Source organism: Mercenaria mercenaria, chromosome 8 (assembly GCF_021730395.1).
Source record: "Mercenaria mercenaria strain notata chromosome 8, MADL_Memer_1, whole genome shotgun sequence".
Classification (NCBI taxonomy): domain Eukaryota; kingdom Metazoa; phylum Mollusca; class Bivalvia; order Venerida; family Veneridae; genus Mercenaria; species Mercenaria mercenaria.
The window spans coordinates 79,903,472-79,924,807 of record NC_069368.1 but is presented as its reverse complement, the minus strand read 5'-3'; the positions used below and the strand labels follow the sequence as shown (position 1 = coordinate 79,924,807).

Below are 21,336 nucleotides of genomic sequence, written 5' to 3'. Positions count from 1 at the left end.
TCTTATTACATAACTTACATAATATAATACTTAACTTGAAAGAATGCACAGCATTTTTGTTCATTGATAGGTTTAACTAAAACTTATTGGTAAAATCAAATCCAACTCAATTTAGACTTGTCATAAAACAATTTTTTTCATTGAAATATATTTCCAACTCAAGTTAAGACTTTTATTGCAGTGATGAAAAAACCATCATTCTGAGATAGACCTATATCTTTCTTGGGGGTAAAAAAGGGTAAATTTTCCTAATTCTTTTCACAGACTGTGTATTTGACCTTAGTTTATATAAATATATAAACAAGTAATTTTGTGAAAAAATGTCACTTGGACCAGTATTGCGCTGAGCCATCGGTATATAACTTACACTGAATACACCTCACAGTAAGCTGTATACGTCAAGATATCTCCATATCCATATATATAGCTATTTTTATAGGCTGTAATTAAGAATCCATAATATCATTATTGAACACTACATTATCACCACCGTCGTAAACAACTTCATCATCATAATCTTCATTATTATGTTCGTCGGCATTACAGCCATCAGCATCAGCAGCAGCAACAAAAGTAGCAGCTGCAGCACGATCACCACCACCACTACAACATCCACAATAATCATCTTTATTTTTCTAACGATCATCACAATTATCAACACCACGATACGCGTGGTGTTCATCACCACCTTCATCAGCAGAGCAGCAGCATAATCACCATCATCATCGTCGTCATCGCTAATAGTCATCACCGATCATAATTATCAATTATCAAAATTGTATTTGCAAAATGTTTGCTAGCGTATTTGCAGACGTCCGGCAGACGTACACTTACACTGTATTTTCGGGCATGCATAAAAAATTATCATTTCGAACATGCATATCTTGGGACATGTAGCTATCAACCAATGGACATTGTAAAACATGCACACAGACGACAGGGTGGGTCATGGCAACAGGCTTACTGTTTTCTTCAATATTTAAACCAGAACGTGTGATTTATTGTCATGTTAGAAACATAGTTTCAAACCAAAACACCAATGTGTAACGTAATCCTCTAAACCAACATAAGAGAAAAACAAAACCATCGTCAAAATCATCCTTGTTATGTTAAACATAACTTTATCATCATCATCATCATTATATGAAACATAACATCACCATCATAATCATCACATGTGAAACATAACATCATCATCATCATCACCGTCACGTGTGAAACATATAATAATCATCATCATAATCATCATGTGAAACATAACATCACCATTATCATCATTATGTGAAACATAACATCATCATAAACATATGTGAAACATAACATCATCATCATCATCATTATATGAAACATAACATCATCATCATCATTATGTGAAATATAACATCATCATGATCATCATTATGTGAAACATAACATCATCATCATCATCATTATGCGAAAAAGAACATCATTATCATAATCATAATTATATGAAACATAACATCATCATTATGTGAAACATATCATTATCATCATCATAATCATCACATTGAGAAACATAGCATCATCATCATCATCTCCATCACGTGTGAAATATAACACCATCATCATCATCATCATCATCATTACGTGAGAAATAACATTATCATCATTATGTGACACATAACATTATCGTCATCAATAAGCGAGACATAGCCAGAAAATCAAAATTAGCTTCCTGTGTGAGACCAAGTCTTCATTAAATGTGAAACACGACGCCATCATCTAAATAATCGTGATATGTGTAACATAAGATCGTGATCATATCATCATTATATGTAATCATCACGTATAAAACATAACGTCATCATCAAAATCATCGTCATATGTGAAATATATGTTTATTAACAGCACTTTAATCTATTTCTGTATCATATGTCGGAAATGCAATACCACCATATTCTATTTCTATTATTGTTTCAAAGCCAACCATGCATTACACCATTTTGCTGCTACTGCTACTACTACTACTGCAACAACTTCTGCTACTGCTACTACTGCTACTGCTACTACTGCTGCTACAACAGCTCCATCAGAAATATGTTAAATACTTACCATGTAAGCTATATACGGTAAGACGACAGACCTATCTGAAAAGCATATGTGTATATCCAACGTATATAGCTTACGTAAGCTGTATACGTTGTCAACCACCGAATATACTCATGCGTGAGCTATATACGGCGCAAGCTCTATACGGCATAACATGATTCATGTTGCATCGAACGTCTTCACATTAGGCTGCATGACACTATTACTTGTCGGACGGTTCACGTTTCGATGCATCTCAACAAGATTTTCAACGTATCTAAATGCAATGCATTGAATGAGAAGTTACTGAACGGGATAAAAGTTTAGACTAGACGACGTTAAAGTGCACTTGTTAATGAATGAGTTGTATATTTAAGTACCGCACAGTATTATGGTGTTTTTATCTTTAGCAGTATGTAAATAAACAATCAGCAGCATCCTCGTCAGTTTAGTTTAAACATATTTATTCCCAAAATAAAGTACAGATATTGATACATATGTCATATGAAAGTGGTGAAAGCCAAACAGAAAAGGATAAAAATGGAAGACAAGTGTTTTAGAATTCTACTTCTTTGCGGTATGGGCATATCGAGCTTAAATCTGAGAATAATGCGGCTAGGAATATAGTTTTAACATATGAGAAAATAAATCGTTATTAATGTAAAAAATGGAAAAGGGACGATGCACGGTAGAAAAAAAGTATTTACATAAATGTAGGAGTAGTTTTTTTTTGAAAGACAGAACAAGTAAAAGGTAGAATTGAAGAGAGAGAGAGGGAATAAATGGAAATATCTCAGGGTTTCTAAAAGAATCTCTTACTTTCGGATATGTACGCCTGTACATGAGAAGATATAGTCATGTTATCCTGATCAGAAAGATCTTGGTTTCCAAACAGAACAGTATCCAAGTCAATTACAAAGTTCTGCAGATTATTAAGAAGATCATTTCGACAACCGTTAAATATTCTTCATTCAAAAAAAGAAGTGAAAATTAGTTTCAATCTGTCCACACTGGCACAATGGTGTCGGAGAATTATTTTAAGGAAAAGATGTTGATTCAGTGCACTGCATTTTGTACGTAGTCGTGTATGGAGCACCTGGAGTTTCCTGTTTCCAGTGTAATAATGGGCTGGAGCAGGCTGCTTGCTTTTGTTAAGATTACCTTTAAATGATGGAAGTGTTTCAGAGTAACGGATGTCTGGTCTCAATAAATTCCAGTCACGTACAACGGAAGGCAAAAACAAGTTGTTCTTGCAGGTACACTATGGATATTTTCTTAGGTTGTAGCGAGAGTCAGGAACTGGAGAGGACAGATATGCTGGAGTCAGATTAAATTTCATTTTGAAGAACATGAAAAGTCAATGTTTGTAACGTCCGTCTGAAAGTGTTTTCCAGCACTTCTCCCTTTGGGTTTATATGGGAATATCACGCTCGAGTGTACCTGTTTAGGCGGTATCGAGGCTCTGCCGAATGCCGGATATTCCAATCCTCACCTACAGCCGGTGACATCATCCTTTTCTTGCATACTAAAATGAAATGAATGACTTTCTTTTTAGCACTATTTTCATGTACCAGCATATTTAACAAAAGCGCGGAAAATCAACGTCCGTAAACAAGGAGGACGTCATGACGTTGCACAGACAAATTACAATGTTTAGTTTCAGTTTTTTAATCACTTGCGGGAAACTTTGTGTATTTTTGAAAAACAACGTCTTTTGAATCAAGAACTATACTATAAGGAACAAAAAGTAAATATCACAGTGTATTAGATTTTCATTCCGTATTATGAAACTAAATATAAATTCTTGCATAAATTTGATACATATATGTAGTTCGTTATACGTCATTTAGAGCACGAGAGTCATCTTACACCCCCGGATGTGAGATGAGATGAAGTTTTCCAGCACCGGTGAAAACACCGGAAATCCCCGTCTGGTATGCAAGAAAGGAAGTTTCTATACGTCGTGTTGGCATGCGCGATCGGTTTATGTAGCACATTTCGTTGTGTCGTCCTGGCGCGCGTATCAACGCGCTATAAAGAAATTTTGAAAGTTCTGTGTGTCATTTTGGCTCGCGCTCCAACCTGACAAAATGGAACTAACAACGCGACATATAGAACGTGACAGAAAGAAACATATTATTTCGTGCCTGCGCATACGCTACGACAAAACAGAATAAATGTTTCGTTCTGTCGCGTTGGCGTTCGTACGAGGACGGCACCACATAATTTGCTACAGAGCCAAATACGCGTCATCGCGACATAACTAAACATTTTATATCGTCTTGTTAACTGCGCGCATCCTAACGCAGAATGAATTGTTTCGTTCTGTTGCGTTCAACTTGTTGGTTTCATTTTGTCGCATTGGCGCACGCGACACAATGACACACATCTTTCAAAATTTTGTTATGAACCAGCTTACTTTTAACATAAAAGATCCTTTGAAAGATCTAGTATAATGCTGGCTGAACTTAGAAATGAAACGTGTTAAATTCATTTATTAAGTATGATAAGTTACCTTAATAACTCAGAAGCAAAGAGATAATACAGACGAAGTGCGTTTTGAGAAATATCTTAACACTATTCTGTTTTGGTATGGTAAGAACGTACATACTGTGTCATTTTCGTATAAAACTTAATTATAAAAAGACGAAATCTGTATAGCAAATGTAAATTAATTATATTAGAAGCGATTTTATTATGTAGCATTACATACTTTCAGTAACGAAAAAGCAATTTATGAAAAGTGTTACTGAGATATGTGATACAGCATCAAAATAACAATGCTTTTAAACATTTTAGTCGAAGGGAAGTAACTATCTTCTTTCAAGTAAAAACAACTATTTACTGATTCACCTCCCGGCAAAACATAACACATGAAGTGTACCAACGCCATCAAGTACAAAAATAAGCTCTGAGAACTCCTTACTAGAACATACTTCGGAAGCTTAAATTTTAAACATGTTTATTAAACATAGTTTGTTCTTCTGGATATTGATTTAAATAGGCTTTAGGAGCTAGAGGGCGTGGACGGTTGCATGTATTTCCACTACCTCCATGAACAGGCTCAATCAAACCGAGCCTGAAACATTTTCGTTTTTGTCGTGTTGAGCGACCTGTGAAGTTTCCACTTTTCTCTATTTTATGTAATGGAAAGCAAACAGAGCCTTTCACTGAGGTGGTTTCCCGTAGGGTATTTCATGCAAAGAACTTATGCATTTGTAATTTGAAAGACAGTTTTGATTATTTCAGTAAGTAGTTGTAAGTACTGTACATTCCTCAGAATAGTAACAAACGTGTGAAATGATAATTGTATACAATATGATGTATCTGTCACAATTTAACACACACTTTTACAAAGATGACATTATAAATCAGCAAACATGCATCACTGACCGAATTCTGTTGTCCATGTCCTCTTAGACAATTTTTATTGTTTTTGCCCGTCGCGTAAGGTCCTATACATGCTGCGTAAGCCATCACATACACAAAGTACGTTTGTTCTTGGACTCCGTGCACTAGATGGGTCATTGGACCCTTTGCATACACCGAAACGTCCTCCGCACTATGGGTTGCACTTATCAAAGGTATACCAGACGGAAATTGTTTAGCTCCTTTAGCTAAAAGATTTAAAAAGAATACTATTAATGGCAAGGTGTCGCGTTTTAAAAGTTATCGGTACTTAACCTGACGACTGTCTACGATATATAAATTATCCCTGCTTTTCGCAAAGACGTTTTAAGGCTACAATAGGTGCTTACAAACTCACTCTCTACCTAAATAGAAGTTGAGTTGTTTCTTATGGTTATGTACATAAGTCGAATAAGTATTGCATATTTATTGAACAATTTTGATTTTTTATATTGAACTAGTGGCCGAAAAAAAAGGAAATTTACACAAAGATTGTCCGATAAACTTATTCAACAAAATGATACCCACACATGTCTATATTTGTCTATGTAAAGAATATCCTGGTCCGTTGCTGTACTGAAGAATTGTGTACGGCAGCTCATCTGCGGCCAGGGTCACTCCTGCAGTAGTCTTCACTAAACCTAGCAATAGAAGCAATGTCCAAATATATTCTGCTAACCAAATAACAGGTATAATAAAACTGGCAAAGTAGTTTTTATATTGATAACGGTACTTTTATAATACTGTTTGGAGATCAGGTATCAGGCAGCTACAGTGCATCATTGACAAGAAGTATCTTACTCGTCTTACTCGTTTTAAATTACAGTGTCGTATTAAATCTTTTTTTTAAATAGAAATTTCTCAAACCATTAATTTAAAACATCTACACGTGTAAGAATGGCAACATTAAATGTCGCATCAACGCTAAATGTCGCAACCACCGCCGAATGTCGCAAAAACATTTGCCGATGTTTGTCGCACCTTTAACGCAAAAGAATTTGTACAACCGTTATATGATGATAACACCAACTCTAAATATCGCAAGTCTATGAAGAATTAAAGCATACACTAACAGTTCATTGTGCGTGGTGTTTTTTTTTTTATATATTATGTATTAAACTTGAATCTTCAATAGTAATGTAGTCGACGCTTAACCATGTGGTGTTGGGTTCAAACACAACAGAGGTCATAGCCTCAAAGTCTTGTGCACTTTTTCCTAAGCAGCAGGCTCGACCAAATAATGATTTTTTTTTCAAACTTAACATGTAAATTTTTTGTTATAACAAATACTGATCTTTATGGTAATTTCTGGTACATTTACAGAAACGTGTAGATATGTGCACATTTTTACAGCAGATCGTGCGAATGATCTTACATTTGTGTATTCAAAGAAAGTAGGTGTATGAAAGTGTCGACTCGTGCCTGAAATAATGCACGAAGTGGCATATAGGCTCTCACCTGAATAGTCGCCTTATGTCAGTGTGACTCAAATTCAAACAAAACCAATCAAGAAATGGGACCATGACCATTTCTTTTTCTACCGTGCCATATTATCCATTTGTATAAGCAGATGGTTATTTCTTCACTGGTACAAAACACTGGTACACCGGTCAGGTCAACTGGATGCGGGTATATGATAAGTGTCCCGAACAGGTTTAAGTCTCTCGTGTGTACATTTGTATATGAACAGGCATTATCAAGATCGCTGCAGTTCGCATTACTCGCATGTGCATCAATTTGCGCTTGAATTTCTTTAAAAATACCGAGGTTCGATTTGTCGGTGGCAAGGCCTTTTTATGTCGCATATTTCATACATCTTTCTATTGCAAAAATGTCTTGTAGCAGCTTTTAATAGGTCACCTGGACCTGTATGGGCTTGGCTAATTCAATATAATTAAGACTTTCACGGACAACAACTCGTTTTTCTATATATTTAGTGTGTGGAAGTTGTTGGTAACGATCTGAATACAAAAGTTACATTTTAGTTTGAACACACCAACATTAAAGGACATGTAACGCATCCTTTCACTTTCAAAACAGTTCTTTTTTCAATTATTGCTAACCCTTAGCATGCTGGACAGGATTGATTCTGCCTCTGCGAGCAGTGTAGATCTTTATCAGCACCTGTTTGCCATTCAGTCAGTATCTTTTTGGTAGGCACCCCTTTTAACAGATGATGGTGTTGTCCAATTTGAAAGCTCATTATAGAAATTTAGCAGGGTAAGGCTTAAGGACCCATATTTATCAACATTTCAAATTTAAAACTAAACTAATGAATTTGATTTAGTATTGCTAACATTCACAATGGTTGATTTTATACATATTTTGAAGAAATTTGTATGAAGACATGATTCACTGATTCACTATATCAGCCAACGGTGATATATTTATTATAAAGAATACTTGAACTTCAACATGTATATATTTAAAGCCAGTATCTATATTCTAACGTAAAACTTTGATAAATTTATACGAGTATTGGCTCAAAGAAAGGGCTTTCTTCAAGGGCACATCTACATCTACGTGTGCACGTAAAGGGTGCTATTGGAAAATGATACAAATTTGATAAGAATATTAAGGTGAAATATGCATTACTTGTCATGTATAAGAAATTGTAGAGGTGATACATTCATGTAACATGTTCGTGTTACAAAAGATGAATTAACTTTTTTCATACACTGTTAAAAGCATCCTTTAATTCATCATTCATGACAAAAACATGTAACAGGAATGTATCAATGATATCGAGGAAGTGGTAATTTCGTGTTTTTACCTGAGAATGTACTGGCAACAATTAGTTTTCTTAGCCACAGCTTTGTTTACCTGATATTGTTCATGGTTTTTCGGTGTAATTGTGAAAGGTACTAAGATTCGTTTGATAATAGATAGCAACGTGTATTGTCGGGAGTACATCTTCAGCAGAATGCTGTTCTTGACAATAACTTCTTAATGCAAGAGGAAAAAATAGATTGTTCAATTGTGTGGCCATGATTAACATGACAAAAAGTTAAAATTACAATTGCAACTAATTACAAAGTTAAGTCTGTAGATATATATTCTGTCTTTGGTTATTCAAAATACAAGCCCATACCTTAATCTACACAAATCCATACACACGTACACATACACGAACGTACGCACTCAGCCTTATTTCGGGTACAAAATAATTGCAAGTAATACCTTAGTTGTAAAGACTGTTGAACTTTGACAGTTTACCAGTTAACTGATATATAGATATGAATGTAACTCTAATTGTATTATATTCTGTAACATTAGTACTAATGTTACTTAACGCTTTTGATAGGGTGTGGCATTCGGGGCTCATTTTAAAACTTAGACAATATGAATTACATAGAAACTTAATAAACGAGATCACCAGTTTCTGCATAATCGAAATCAAAATGTTTTGACTGAGTCGTCCTTTTCTAGCGAAACACATGTAAATACAGGAGTACCTCAGGGATCAGTCTTAGGGCATTTTGTTTCTTATTAATGTACTTACTCGACGGTAATTCTGATAATCTTGAATTTTTCGAAACAACACTTAACCACGATTTATATATCATATCAAATTGGACTCAGAAATGGCTGGTAAATTTTAATCCCTCTAAGACAGAAGTAATGTTTTTTACTCTTGCCTGAAACAACATTGCTAGAGCCTCTACTTTTTGACAATGTTTAGCTCAGTTAAGTTCAAACACTTAAACATCTAGGAGTTATATTTTGTGATGTTGGCACTTGGCACACACATATTTCAAACACAGCTTTTTCAGCATTTAAAGTGTTATTCACAAAGACATGTTGAACATATTAATTTAAACAACTCTCAATCAAATTTTCATCGTAGCTTAAACCAAGATTTATTCAACAATCATTTACGTGATAATCCACAATATACGTTCGGCAATTTGTGTAACATCATTCGCTGTATAACAGTACATGTTTAATAATACACACACAAACAAACAAAAACGGAGAAGGTCATCTTTTGACAAGTTTATAAGAGTTGTACTACTTGAAATAGATCTATGTATTTGAAGTTTCAAAACTGGAATTATTTTAAATCTATATTGCACATATTTGTTAACCATGGTTCAAAATGTTCATTTAAAAAGATGAAAGAAAACATTGTGGGAATGGCTGTATATGCCGATGTTGAAATAACTTTAGCCCGACCCAGCTGTGTTTTTTTTTTTTTTTTTTTTTTTTGTTCAGTGTTAAAATGTTCTTGTATTATTTTATTATATGAAACAAAGAGCAGTCAAATATGATTTTAAAAAAAGGACGTCAGCAGTTAATTGTTAAAACGCGAAAGTTCATTCTTATCACTACCCTCCCGTTTATTCATATTAGATTTTTACAGTTTTTTATAGTGCTGTTTCTAAAAAGACTCTGAGCGGTCATGTTTCTGGGGACCCATGTTCTAAATTTTTGCGTAAAAGGGCACTGGCCTATAATATTCCCGTTATTCAAATTTGAAAAAATACATATACATAAAATCGGTGAAAGATTTTATCTGAGTGTTAAATATGAAAACGGTCAAATGCTGACAAAATCTTAGCCATATTTTTACTCTTAGCAAAAGTAAATATTATTTATGAAAAAGAATAATGTCAGAATACATCTATAAAGTAGGCAGTTGTTATATCCACTCCTTTTATGAACTACAAGCAGAGATTTAATTGTTTAAATATGACGAAAAACTGATGCGAAATGAAATCTTCAGCATACAATCTGTTTACTGTCGACGCTTAGAACGCAAAGGCGTGGCTTCGTCAAGCGTAATGTTTGACGTTCTGCTAGATGGCGCTCTATTACGCCGTTAACCTTGCGACATTTAAAGGAGGTTGCGACATTTAGCGCTGGTGCGACATTTAATGGCGCCACATTAAGGTTCCAATGTAGTTTCTTTACCACAAACTTTTTAAGCTCGCAATGTTCTTATTGAAACTGAAGAAGGGATGTTTGAAGCTGTTTCTTAATTTACAACAGTTTCTTCTCTAGTTAACTAACGCATCCTATCGGCCCTCGCTAATTACGTACGCGAAATATGTGGTTACCTAGAATATCTGAGCCTCCGCTTGGATAACTTGCAATATTAAATGCGTGAGAGTGATCTGCCGTAACAATCATGAGGGTGTCCTGAAAATCTGTCTTGCTGATTGCAACATTTACTGCTTTGTCCATCGCTAAAACATCATATAGTGCGCTCTCAGGTTTGTTTAAATGATGACCATGATCAATCTTTGCTCCTAAAATAAACGTTAAGATAAAGATACATAAAGTATAATGCAAACATTGATCCAGGATTGATTGTTCTAAACCACTGTTGTTTTACAATTATTTTTCCTCGTTTTCTACTGAAACAAAATAAAGGTTTAAATTTATCCAAAAGGTTTCATTAGGTTGCTGTTAGGTTGAACTTCTTTGTGTGTTTTAGATAGTTTTAATAATTTGATTCTATATTCAAAAACCAGTCCAAAATTATGTCATTGAACACTTTCTTACAGATTCATTAGAATCCAACATCAAATTGAGTCAACAATTCAATCTTTCTCAGAAATCAAAAAGTTCTAATTACGATCATTTACCGATTATTTAGTAAAACGTCTTGCTACAGGTTAAATTAATCAAACAATAAATGATAAATTTACTGACGGATTGTTTGCTTTATCCACCAGCTCGGTAGAATATAACGAATAAAGTTTATGTCCCTGAATTGTGCCATTCATTGCTAATCAATGTCACTTTTGCTAACATTTAAAGACACAAGTTAGTTTAATTACATGCGGTAGTGAAAAAGAATAGTTTTATCCTACACTGACAAAATCTAGCAGTATAATTAATTTTGATTTATTAGGTCAGTCACTAAATAAACTTTTGCCGGACTTATTTTTATTTTATTTTTCAAAACGACGCCATTTTTTTTGTTTTTAGAATAACTGCTAAAAGACATTTTTATGCAAATATTTCTTAAACGCGATTTATTAGGTACGAGAGACCATGTCCCTAATTTATGGGGTATGCCTACCGTATTTGCAATTTTTACAAAAGGTTTTGTAACGGAAACACTCGGAGAAACGGAAAACTCATCTATAGGTTACAACACACTAAATAGCTGTTTTTCTTTATTATTTATAAAATTGACATATTTCAAATGACCGCAGCACACATCAGGACCCATTTTCAATGTATGTAACTTACATTTTCTTAAAGAATATTGTCAGTGCAACTGAAGTATTATTCATACATTTAAATAGTTTTAAAAAGTTATGCAGAGTCTTTATACATTTACTTTAATAAAAGCAATTTATATGTTAGAATATGTTTTCCGTAAGACGAAACTTGATTTGACTGCATGGCGCTTCCTTCATGTCATATCTATTCAAATCTGTCATATATAATTTAAGTTACCCGTGTACAAAAACTCGTAGTTTAAATTCATGATACCTTCAACTAGGAGAAAAAATCCATCTGTGCCAGATTTAAGAATGTCTATGGCTTTCCCTACCATTTCTGACAACGATGGTTCACTAAATGGCCCATGTTCCATCCTTTCTATGTCATAGTTCATATGACTTGGATCAAACAAACCTTTAAAAGTGAGCTAAGAACAGTTAATTGAAAATAAATTTTCATACAAAGATTACTTCATTGTTACTTTCTTTGTGATTATTGTTATCGTTACTAATCTTTCTTCGTTTAACACTTCACAAGAAGAAAAGGTCTCATTTACGATTGATGTATTTATACAGAAAAAGAATACTTCTGGAACAATATCATTATAATTATAGTTTTCAAGTTTTATTGCAAATCAGGAAATTGATGCCCGTGGTAAGGTAGCTGCTAACGTTGGATAGCACCTTTTGGAAAGCTATCCAGATGATTTATGGAAGGCGTTGGCTTTACCTGTGTCTATAATGGAACCGATGGTCCTTCACGTACGTACGAAAACTGGACAGTTTCCATAATAATTATCGTGTTGGTTTAACAGTCAAAACATATCTAAACAAGAGCACCGCCATGCGGGTGCAGACGCTCATCTGATTTTTTGTCTCTGTATAATAGAAAAATTGCCCTACCCATGATCTTCTAAGTCCAAAAGGGGACATAATTCTTGCAAAAAGCAATGTAGAGTACCAAAAAGGGCCATAATTCTTGCAAAAAGCAGGATGAAGTTATGTTTCTCACTGTACAGAGTCAGCTTATGATGGTGAACAACTGTTGCAAGTTTCAAAGCAAAAGCTTTGACAGTTGAGGAGAAAAACTGACCTAAACATAAAACTTAACCTGGCAACGCCAACGCCAACGCCGACGCCGATCAGGTGATGACAATAACATATCATTTTTTTTTCAAAACATCAGATGAGCTAAAAAGGTCATAACAGCTGAAACAGGCAGTATAGCCATCCTATATAGTTGGTCAGGGTGATATAATACGTATAGCCTATAATGCAATTTGTACTAACGTTTTCCTAGTACCTAATAAGAAATCCGTTTTATTTCCATCAACCTCCAAGAACTGATCCCTATTCCAGACATAATCATGACTAACACCACGCTCTTCTTTATCATTTAACCATTCCTAAAACATTTTGTGAAAAATGATATACTTGAAAATATATAATTCGACAAGACACTTGTTTGTTTTATTTTTCATTTTTTACAGCCAAAATATTTGAGGAAATGGTGGAGAATTTGGAAAATTGTTGCGTTTTCATAAGTTTGTATTTCTATGTCCCTTTTATAAACGAAGTTGGTATTTGCCTTACTGTTTTTCCTGTATATTATCATAATTATATTATAATCATATTATCATATATCATAATATATTGCAATAACTTATACCAGATTTATGATCTACCATCTATTAAATTGTTGGTATATTATAATCATTATTTTTACTACCTAACCTGTAAATGCTCTTTCAAGGAAACATTGATTTCTATTTTAACATAAACTGTGTATGTACATCCAACAGTTTAAGATTAATTTTTGATCGAAATTCAAATGTTTTCTGCAATGAGATCCTTACAGCAGTTAAATTTCTGCCGTCCTGCCTTTGATTTCTGTCGAATCTCGATGTCTCTGGGTCTAATATATAATTTGGTATGAAAGAACGTCGACCTCCTCCGAGCAGCACCTTAAATCAAAACTAAATTTTGCTTAATGTGAACAACTAACATTGTTGTAGCTAGAAGTACGGACCGTCGTAGTGTAGTCAAATTAAGGATCACTTCTTTCTCGACAGCTTCATTGCATAAAGATGTATAAAATACATATAAAGTGTTGAATATAATTATACTTAAAGTACTGAATATAAAGTGTTGAATATATTATACTTAAAGTATTGAATATAAATATTATTATACTTAACGGAAAAACATGAAATTGCAAACTGCACATGCCATGAATATACTACCACTTTAGACTTTATACAGTTTACCGGGTTGTAGTGATGAATATAGCCAGTCTATCCCTCTGATCCATGACATTCCGTGCAAAGCATGGTTGCAAATTCATCCCGTGCAAAGCATGGTTGCAAATTATCTAAATACATGTACACTGCTGACTAGCGTACACATTAAACCAACTAGAGCTAATGCGGTTTCAGTCAAATCGAGTCTGCAATATTTACTATTTGTTTTGTCCTCGTTGCTTCCGAGGGATCTATTTTTCAGATTTTGTTAGGGCCTTATAATTTATGTTATTATTAAGTGATTAAGTATATATCTATTTCAAATATTTTACAAAAGCAGTTGATAATTTTGAGATTTTATTTAATGATAACATCCTTACATCCTTTAAAGATGTTTCGGCAAATAACTTTTTTTTACACTACAGTATGTTCTTTGATTTTAATGCCCCCGAAGGTGGCCATATTAAAATCGCATTGTCCGTCCGTTCGACCGTAACTTTGTAAATTTTTGTCCGGGCTGTAATTCTATCATCCATGAAGGAATTTTGAGACGACGTTTCATGTGTAACACTCAGACCCCTTTCTACAAGGTCAAGGTCACACTTAGAAGTCAAACAGTCTGTTTCGTGTCCGGATTGTAACTTTGTCATTCATCAAGAGGTTTTAAAAGTACTTAGCATAAATGTTTATCAAAATGAGAACCCTAGTTCCAAGGCCAAGGTCAGACTTCGTGTTCAAATGTTAGCAGGGTCATTTTTGTGTCCGATCCATATTTCTGCTATCCATGGAGAGATTTTGAAATATCTTGGCATAAATGGTAACTATAATCAGACAATGTGTCACGCGCAAGACCCAGATCCCTTGCTCCAAGGTCAATGTCATATTAAGAAGTCATATCTTAATAGATCTTTACGTGTCCGATATATAACTCTGTTATCCATGAGGGGATTTTGAAACAACTTGGCATAAATGTTTACCATAAGGAGGCAATGTGTTAACGCGCAAGACCCAGACCCCTAGCACCAAGATCAAGTTTACACTTAGAGCTCAAGTTAAAGTTTAAAAGGGTCTGTTTCATATCCGATTCGTAACTCTGTCATTAATCAAGAAATTTTGAAATTAATTAGCAGAAATATTCCCCGATAACGAGAAAACGTGTCATGCATAACAACCAGACCACTAGCTTCACGGCCGATGCCACATTTAGAGGTTAACTGTTTACATGGTGTGTTTTTTGTCCGTATCATACCTATTCCGTCGTTGAAGACATTTTAAAATTACATGGCATAAACGTTCCCTATATTGAAATGACGTGTCAGACGCAAGTCCAAAATCTCTAGCTTCAAAGTCCTGCTTAGATTCAAAAGTTAACATTTATGTTTCTTGTCCAGTCAATAACTCTGCCATCATCAAACATTACTTATTACAATTTTCCCTATGATGAGTTAGTGTGTCATGCTTAAGACCCAGACCCTAGCTCTAAGGTCAAGGTTACCTTCGGAGAAATTTTTTATCTTGTCGAAAAATTAGTCATACCTTAACTATTCTGGCATATTTTGCGCATCGAACTGTAGCATCCTGGACAAACCTCGGGGGCATTTGTCACTAATAGTGACAGCTCTTGTTTGAGCTTCAATTCTAACTTTGAGAGTTATATATATTTGTAATTTTCCTTATAAAATGTCAAGGTCAGTAGTGGCTATTGTCAAGTTACCTTAAAGACACACCACAAACTAACTGTAACCTTTTGTATCTGACTAAAGTACATCTCCTATTACGCTATACTTAGGATCTGAAGACGTGCTATTGGTAGCCTCGTTCTGACGACCATTCCGCTAGCCAATCAGAAGACTTACTTTTGTACGAATAAAAAATCTATATTTAGACTGGGCTTTTGATATTTACATTTTTAAGACGTAAAGTGTCAGATTGCTCTGTCGGTAGAGCACTTGCTCTGTAATTCTAGTCCTTGACTGCCTGCATATTTTTCTTAATCTTTGACATTCGAACAAGTCGTCTGATTGGTTAAAGTAAAAAAAAATAGATTTTCGAAAATAAAAATAGCAATTCTGGAAGTCAAAAATATACAGAAACGAATGAGAATGGGTCATTCTCGGATCTTCGTTTAGAAGATCAAGTACTTAGTCAGATTGTTATATGATTGTTATTATACATTTTTGTATGGAGAAATGAGAAATAACAAGTATCTAATTACAGTTTGATAGTAACAGGTATAAGGCTAAGACAATGTATTACTAAATATAGTATAAAATTTATGTAGTAGTATGCACGGTATCTCATGTATTAAGGTGAGTTTAGACCACGCTTTGTTTCTATATACAGTGTAAGATAGTTATTATTCTATTTTTTATAAAACTATACCGAGAAGAGAATGACTGAGTAAGTTTGCAGATGAAGTTATGAAAACAGGGCTTAGCTTGTCCACCTCACCTGTCATCTTGTAGAATAGTTGTATGATACCCGTATTACCAGAATTATTTTCACAAAGTTCATGTTGGAGGAAAAAGAAGACCACTAGGTATTGGTGGGTCTTTAACTCTTCTAATTTGTTGAATACCGATGGATAAAAATAAATGCTATAGCCTATAATTAACGGTCAATGCGAATACGGTAATGTTACTCACCGTTAGCCACACGAAAACTACATGCAGATATAGACTTTCCACAGTTCGCTACTGCGAAAATCTAAAGTGGTAATTTTGACTGGGAATTCACGGCATGATTTAAATATTAACCTGTGCTCGTTTTATTTCTGGACGAAAATGTAGCATTTAGTTAAGACTTAGTGGTGTATGGTTAAAAAAAAGTAAAACCATTCATTGTAAATTGGTTTTGTTTATTAACTTTTGTGAAAGTAATAACATCTAATATCTAATATTAGCATGCTTACCTAGATACTGCTGTTCTGATACTAACATAATATACAGTTACTCAATTGCAAATGGCTTACATACATTTATGTCTTTATTATCCTCAATCAGTTGTCTCGCAATGTCTTTACACGGGAAGTCGCTCTTTGACATTTGTGAATCCCCTTCCCAGTCCCGACTCGGTGTGTTCGCATAGGCTGCTGCAGGAGTGGCGTGTGTAATTCGTGCAGTTGTGACAATCCCTGTCCTCTTTCCTGAAATAAACTAATTTTAAGTTATCAAAGTTTCCACTAAATAACATTTTGAGAAAAAGAGTGCCGTCAAATAGGGCGGTTTACTTGCATTTTAGGCAGAATATTAATTTATCTCACCTCTTATATATATGTCAGCCGCATCGCTGGCGTATTTTTGTAATGCGTCAGTGTCTTATATGTTTCTTTACTTGCTCGTTTGGTTATGTTTTACTATATGCTTTCAACCGAAATCATGTCAGCAACAAATCGTGATACAAAAAATAACGTTCGCCTCGACTTGATCAATACATTTTGTCTAGCCCGATAACATTTATAGTACAACCAAATGTTTATCTGTGAAATATATAAGTCACTGAATTGCAATATTGTTTCCCTTGTCATTTCATTTTAAAAAGTTAAAAATCTGTCTCGGCGATGGTAGCTCCTTCTATTTATTTGTCAATATTTTTCATGTCGTCAATGAATAATTTTGATAATTCTGAAATAACGATTTGATGCAATAGTTCTGATTCATGTTTTTTGCAATACAAAGAAACGTGTAACCTGAAGCTTGAGCCCATTTTAGTACGGAATCTAACTTCTCACTCTTTCTTTCTGATTGAATACAGTTCTTGTATACAGCCTGACCGTCCATACCAATCACCAAATAATTAGTTTTCACTCCACACATAAGAGCTGTCGCTGAAGCGGCTGAGTCCGCAGTCATACGATCAAGAATGTAGGTCTGAATATATACAAATAGTCACTTAAAGCTGTGATAATGCTCGGCCATTTACATATCATATGAAATACTCTCTCCTCCAAGAACACTTAACTATTAACAAGTGTCGTCGTGTTTAAATGTTCTTAAACGACGGTATTTTCAATTTCAATCAGGCCGTATAATTCATATATACATACGGCAATAGCTTAAATGTGATTGTTTTACGTTGCGTGTTTTTCGACATTTCAAAATAAAATAAAATGGAAACCCTATACATAGTTAATTAAAATAATCATATTCAGTATGAGTACGTCTTGCATGGCTATAGGAACACTGTTCAGATGTCTGTCGAGGTTCGTCTGCAACGGAGCCCAAACCGCAACTGAACCTGTAAGTTCGCAGACTTTATTGTTACACCCTCAATCTTTCGGTTTCTCAGTGCTGAATATTTCACTTCATAACATTAAGTCATAATTAAACAGACCAAACAAGGAATGACTTAGCCTATATATGACATTTTAAAGTCAATATGTAGGCATTGTAACTGAAAATACAAACTTCAAGTAGAAGCTATCTATATTAAATATATGTGAAGTTAACTGCGTCAGAATACAAGGACTGAAAAAAATATTAAAATATCATTTACTGAAAAAGAGTTATTTGAGCTGAAAAAAATGATCCCGGATGAAATATTTGGAAAAAATGGAGACAACTCCGCAAAAACTTTATGGTAGGCTTAGGTGACAATTGACCTAGTACCTCATGCAAACTACCCACTTTTTACCTCTAATCATGAAAAAAAGTATGCATACTTGCCACATGGATTAGCAACCTGAATACAAAATTATGTAAAGATCAAATAGTTGATTGCCCTGGGGAAAGTAGGACATATTTTGTGGTGAAATTTGTAAACAGATGATTTTTTTAAAAAAGTCAAAACCCACAGAATTTCACAAGGTGAAAATTGTTGAAAAGGCTACTGCTGGAAAGAGAACAGTCTGAACTACCCATACACATGCGTCAAAGTATGGGAAAAATATCTAGAAATATGAGAAAATCGAAGAAATCAATTTCGACACTGTTAGATGCATAACTGTGTAATCATGCATGGCATTTATCATAGATAGGTTACTTTTCCTTTGCACCGATATAACATGGGCAGGATTAGGATTAAGAAACGGTGTTCACTCAACAATTTCACTATATAATTAGACTGTTTCCCTTGCGTAAAGAAGGCTTAGGGTAAGTCTCTACAATATGGAAAAATATTGACGTTTCTTAACGGAGTTTTTAAATGATTATGTAGTAATCAGTATCATTGTTCTGTATCAAGATAATAACTTTGTTACTGAAGTTTATTATAAAGAAAGCTGTTCTTTGGAATACTATTTCGTTGCCAATGTGAACAATTACATAGACCCTATATTGTGTTTAACGGTGCAAGAAATACATTTTTGTACCGTCTTGCAGACATTCTGGTCGCACATATGTTTTGTATTCAAAACTTTGTCACTCATCATGAAAAAAGAAAAAAAAAAAACATTACAAAGTAAAGTTAGACATTGATATTAATATTAAGTTTCAGCAACTGCAACTTGATATTACCAATCAAATTACTTGTGACAGAAAGAACAGATTTGACATTTCGAAGCACGCACTAAGTGCGGTATTTTCATATCTAACACGTCTGATGCTTAGATCTGGCCTGTTGCTGACATCAGAACAATGTTTTTGTCGCGTCCATGCAAATTAAGATACATTCAGATTGACCTATAGATACAGATTTCAATCACGTGTTGCGTTGATCTTGTCTGGTGTTGGTCGCAACGTCATATATGTAGACAGTATGCTAAGAACTACTGTCACATTTTTGTATAACGACAACAGTAGTGACAGAAGGATATTTCTTGTTCGGAAATTTTACACTGCGTTCTTTTTGATTTCGACTGACAGAGATACAATACGAACGAATCTGTGATCATCGGTAGTTCCAACCATCCCTCACACATACAGAAGCATACTGTGTCTTAACTAAACATATCCTAATTAAAATTATTTCGGTATAATTGTGTTCGTGTAGGAAGTATATCGTGTACCAACAAAGACTAATCGCCACATCCTCACATGCAACAAACTATGTGTGAAGTTCACAAAAGTGTTGCTTCTGATTTCTCCTTGAATAGCTTTATTCGTTACCAATGTTTACTAAACCACATTTATTTTCCTCAGCAGCTGGTTTGGGTTGTTGTTCGAATGTTATAACAATGACAAGTTTCAAATCATGCATATTTATACTAACATTTCAACAAGAACAAAATAAACCGCCGGAATATTTTATAAACGTACTCCAGCAGACAATTTAAGAAATTCATCGTCTCCGATGATTTAAGAAAGTAAGATATCTTAAGAAACCCCTTCAACTACAAGAAAGAAAAAGAAGAAAAAAGAAAAACGCTTTTTTAAGTCATGCTGATTCCCTTCGCTGCCACTGGTATCATCTTTTTTCGCTGTTCGGCCGGTTCCTCATTCTCCTGGGGGCATCTTCGTTGCCTTGGAGTCCTGGCAATCCCCGGGGAGACTCGATATAATTTCTGGAGTCAAGTTCATACTCGGACTCGATATTTTTTCGGCGCGTCCAGCCATTGTGCGTTTAGGATATCGCTTTCCTAATTTGTAATATTTTGATCTTTTAACACAACATTTCTGGCCGTTGAATTTACATTATCAAAAATATCGTAACAATTTAAAAAAAAATCCTATACTAAACAGGAAGTATTTTGTTTATCGTGCCCATTTATAGTTTTTGAATAATAGTAAAAATAGTTTGAAAAAAAAGATATCTTAAGTTTACCCTGAACAATATATTCTGACCTTCAAATTCTGAAGAAAAAAAATACTGACTTTCATACAAAAGACACTGAGTATTCACTTCCTATTGGTGTAAGCAATCCTAGAAATGACAGTATTGTCAAACGTATTTAATAGCCAACGTAGATGCCATTTTCGAACTGTTTTTATTAACGTCTGTTTCATCTTAGTTATGTATCACGCGCTATATAGAGATAGTTTCTATGCAGTTGTTTTAATTTGGGTGTATGTTAACATTTCAAAATAATAGAAAACAGAAGATATATACATAGTAAATTGAATTAATCAGTTTCAAATGAAATCATGGTCTTTCTGCATGGTTATATGGACATTGTCTGCGGATACCCTCGTAATCGTAATCGGCTATTTTCGTATGTTTTCGTGTTCTTCTTCGTTGTTCTCCGTATGCAAAATCGACAAAAAAGTCCGTCTGGTGCGGAAAGACATATGTTTGAGTTTGAGCCGCAGTAACAAACGAAGTATTATCTTATTAAAATCCGTCAAGTAATATAAAAGCATCATCGTCTGACCGGAAGTGAAATGCGTGGTGTTCACTTTCTTCGATATGTCCGTTTGTTCACAAATTAACCATTTCCATCAGGTTCTTTACCATCAATTTCATGAAAAATAGGGACATAGAGACATCTTACACAGAGACAGGGTAACTTTTGACCTTTCCCAAACTGTTTTAGGCTTTTTCCTTGCTCCACTGTCGTTTTGTCATCTATTTTCGCGACTTACGAA

General features: G+C 34.4%; 1 protein-coding gene across 1 annotated transcript; it reads right to left on the bottom strand.

The window, feature by feature from the left end:
* Positions 1-446: 446 nt before the first annotated feature.
* On the bottom strand, positions 447-20,011 carry LOC123523260 (alkaline phosphatase-like). Its single transcript, XM_053549204.1, has 10 exons — positions 19,931-20,011; positions 17,565-17,745; positions 16,852-17,021; positions 13,493-13,600; positions 12,940-13,042; positions 11,908-12,051; positions 10,518-10,709; positions 5,430-5,666; positions 3,490-3,574; positions 447-603 (listed from the first exon to the last, which is right to left on the bottom strand). Exons 1-10 carry the CDS (start codon positions 20,009-20,011, stop codon positions 447-449), a joined length of 1,458 nt encoding a protein of 485 aa, XP_053405179.1.
* Between the last annotated feature and the right edge of the window lie 1,325 nt (positions 20,012-21,336).

Excerpts from the sequence above, each read along its gene's own strand:
- LOC123523260 (XM_053549204.1), bottom strand. The coding sequence starts at position 20,011 with ATGCATGATTTGAAACTTGTCATTGTTATAACATTCGAACAACAACCC. Across the intron at positions 17,746-19,930 it reads AGGAAAATAAATGTGGTTTA|ACCTACATTCTTGATCGTAT; the intron begins GTAAACATTGGT and ends GTATATATTCAG. Across the intron at positions 13,601-16,851 it reads AGGATAATAAAGACATAAAT|GTGCTGCTCGGAGGAGGTCG; the intron begins GTATGTAAGCCA and ends TTTTGATTTAAG.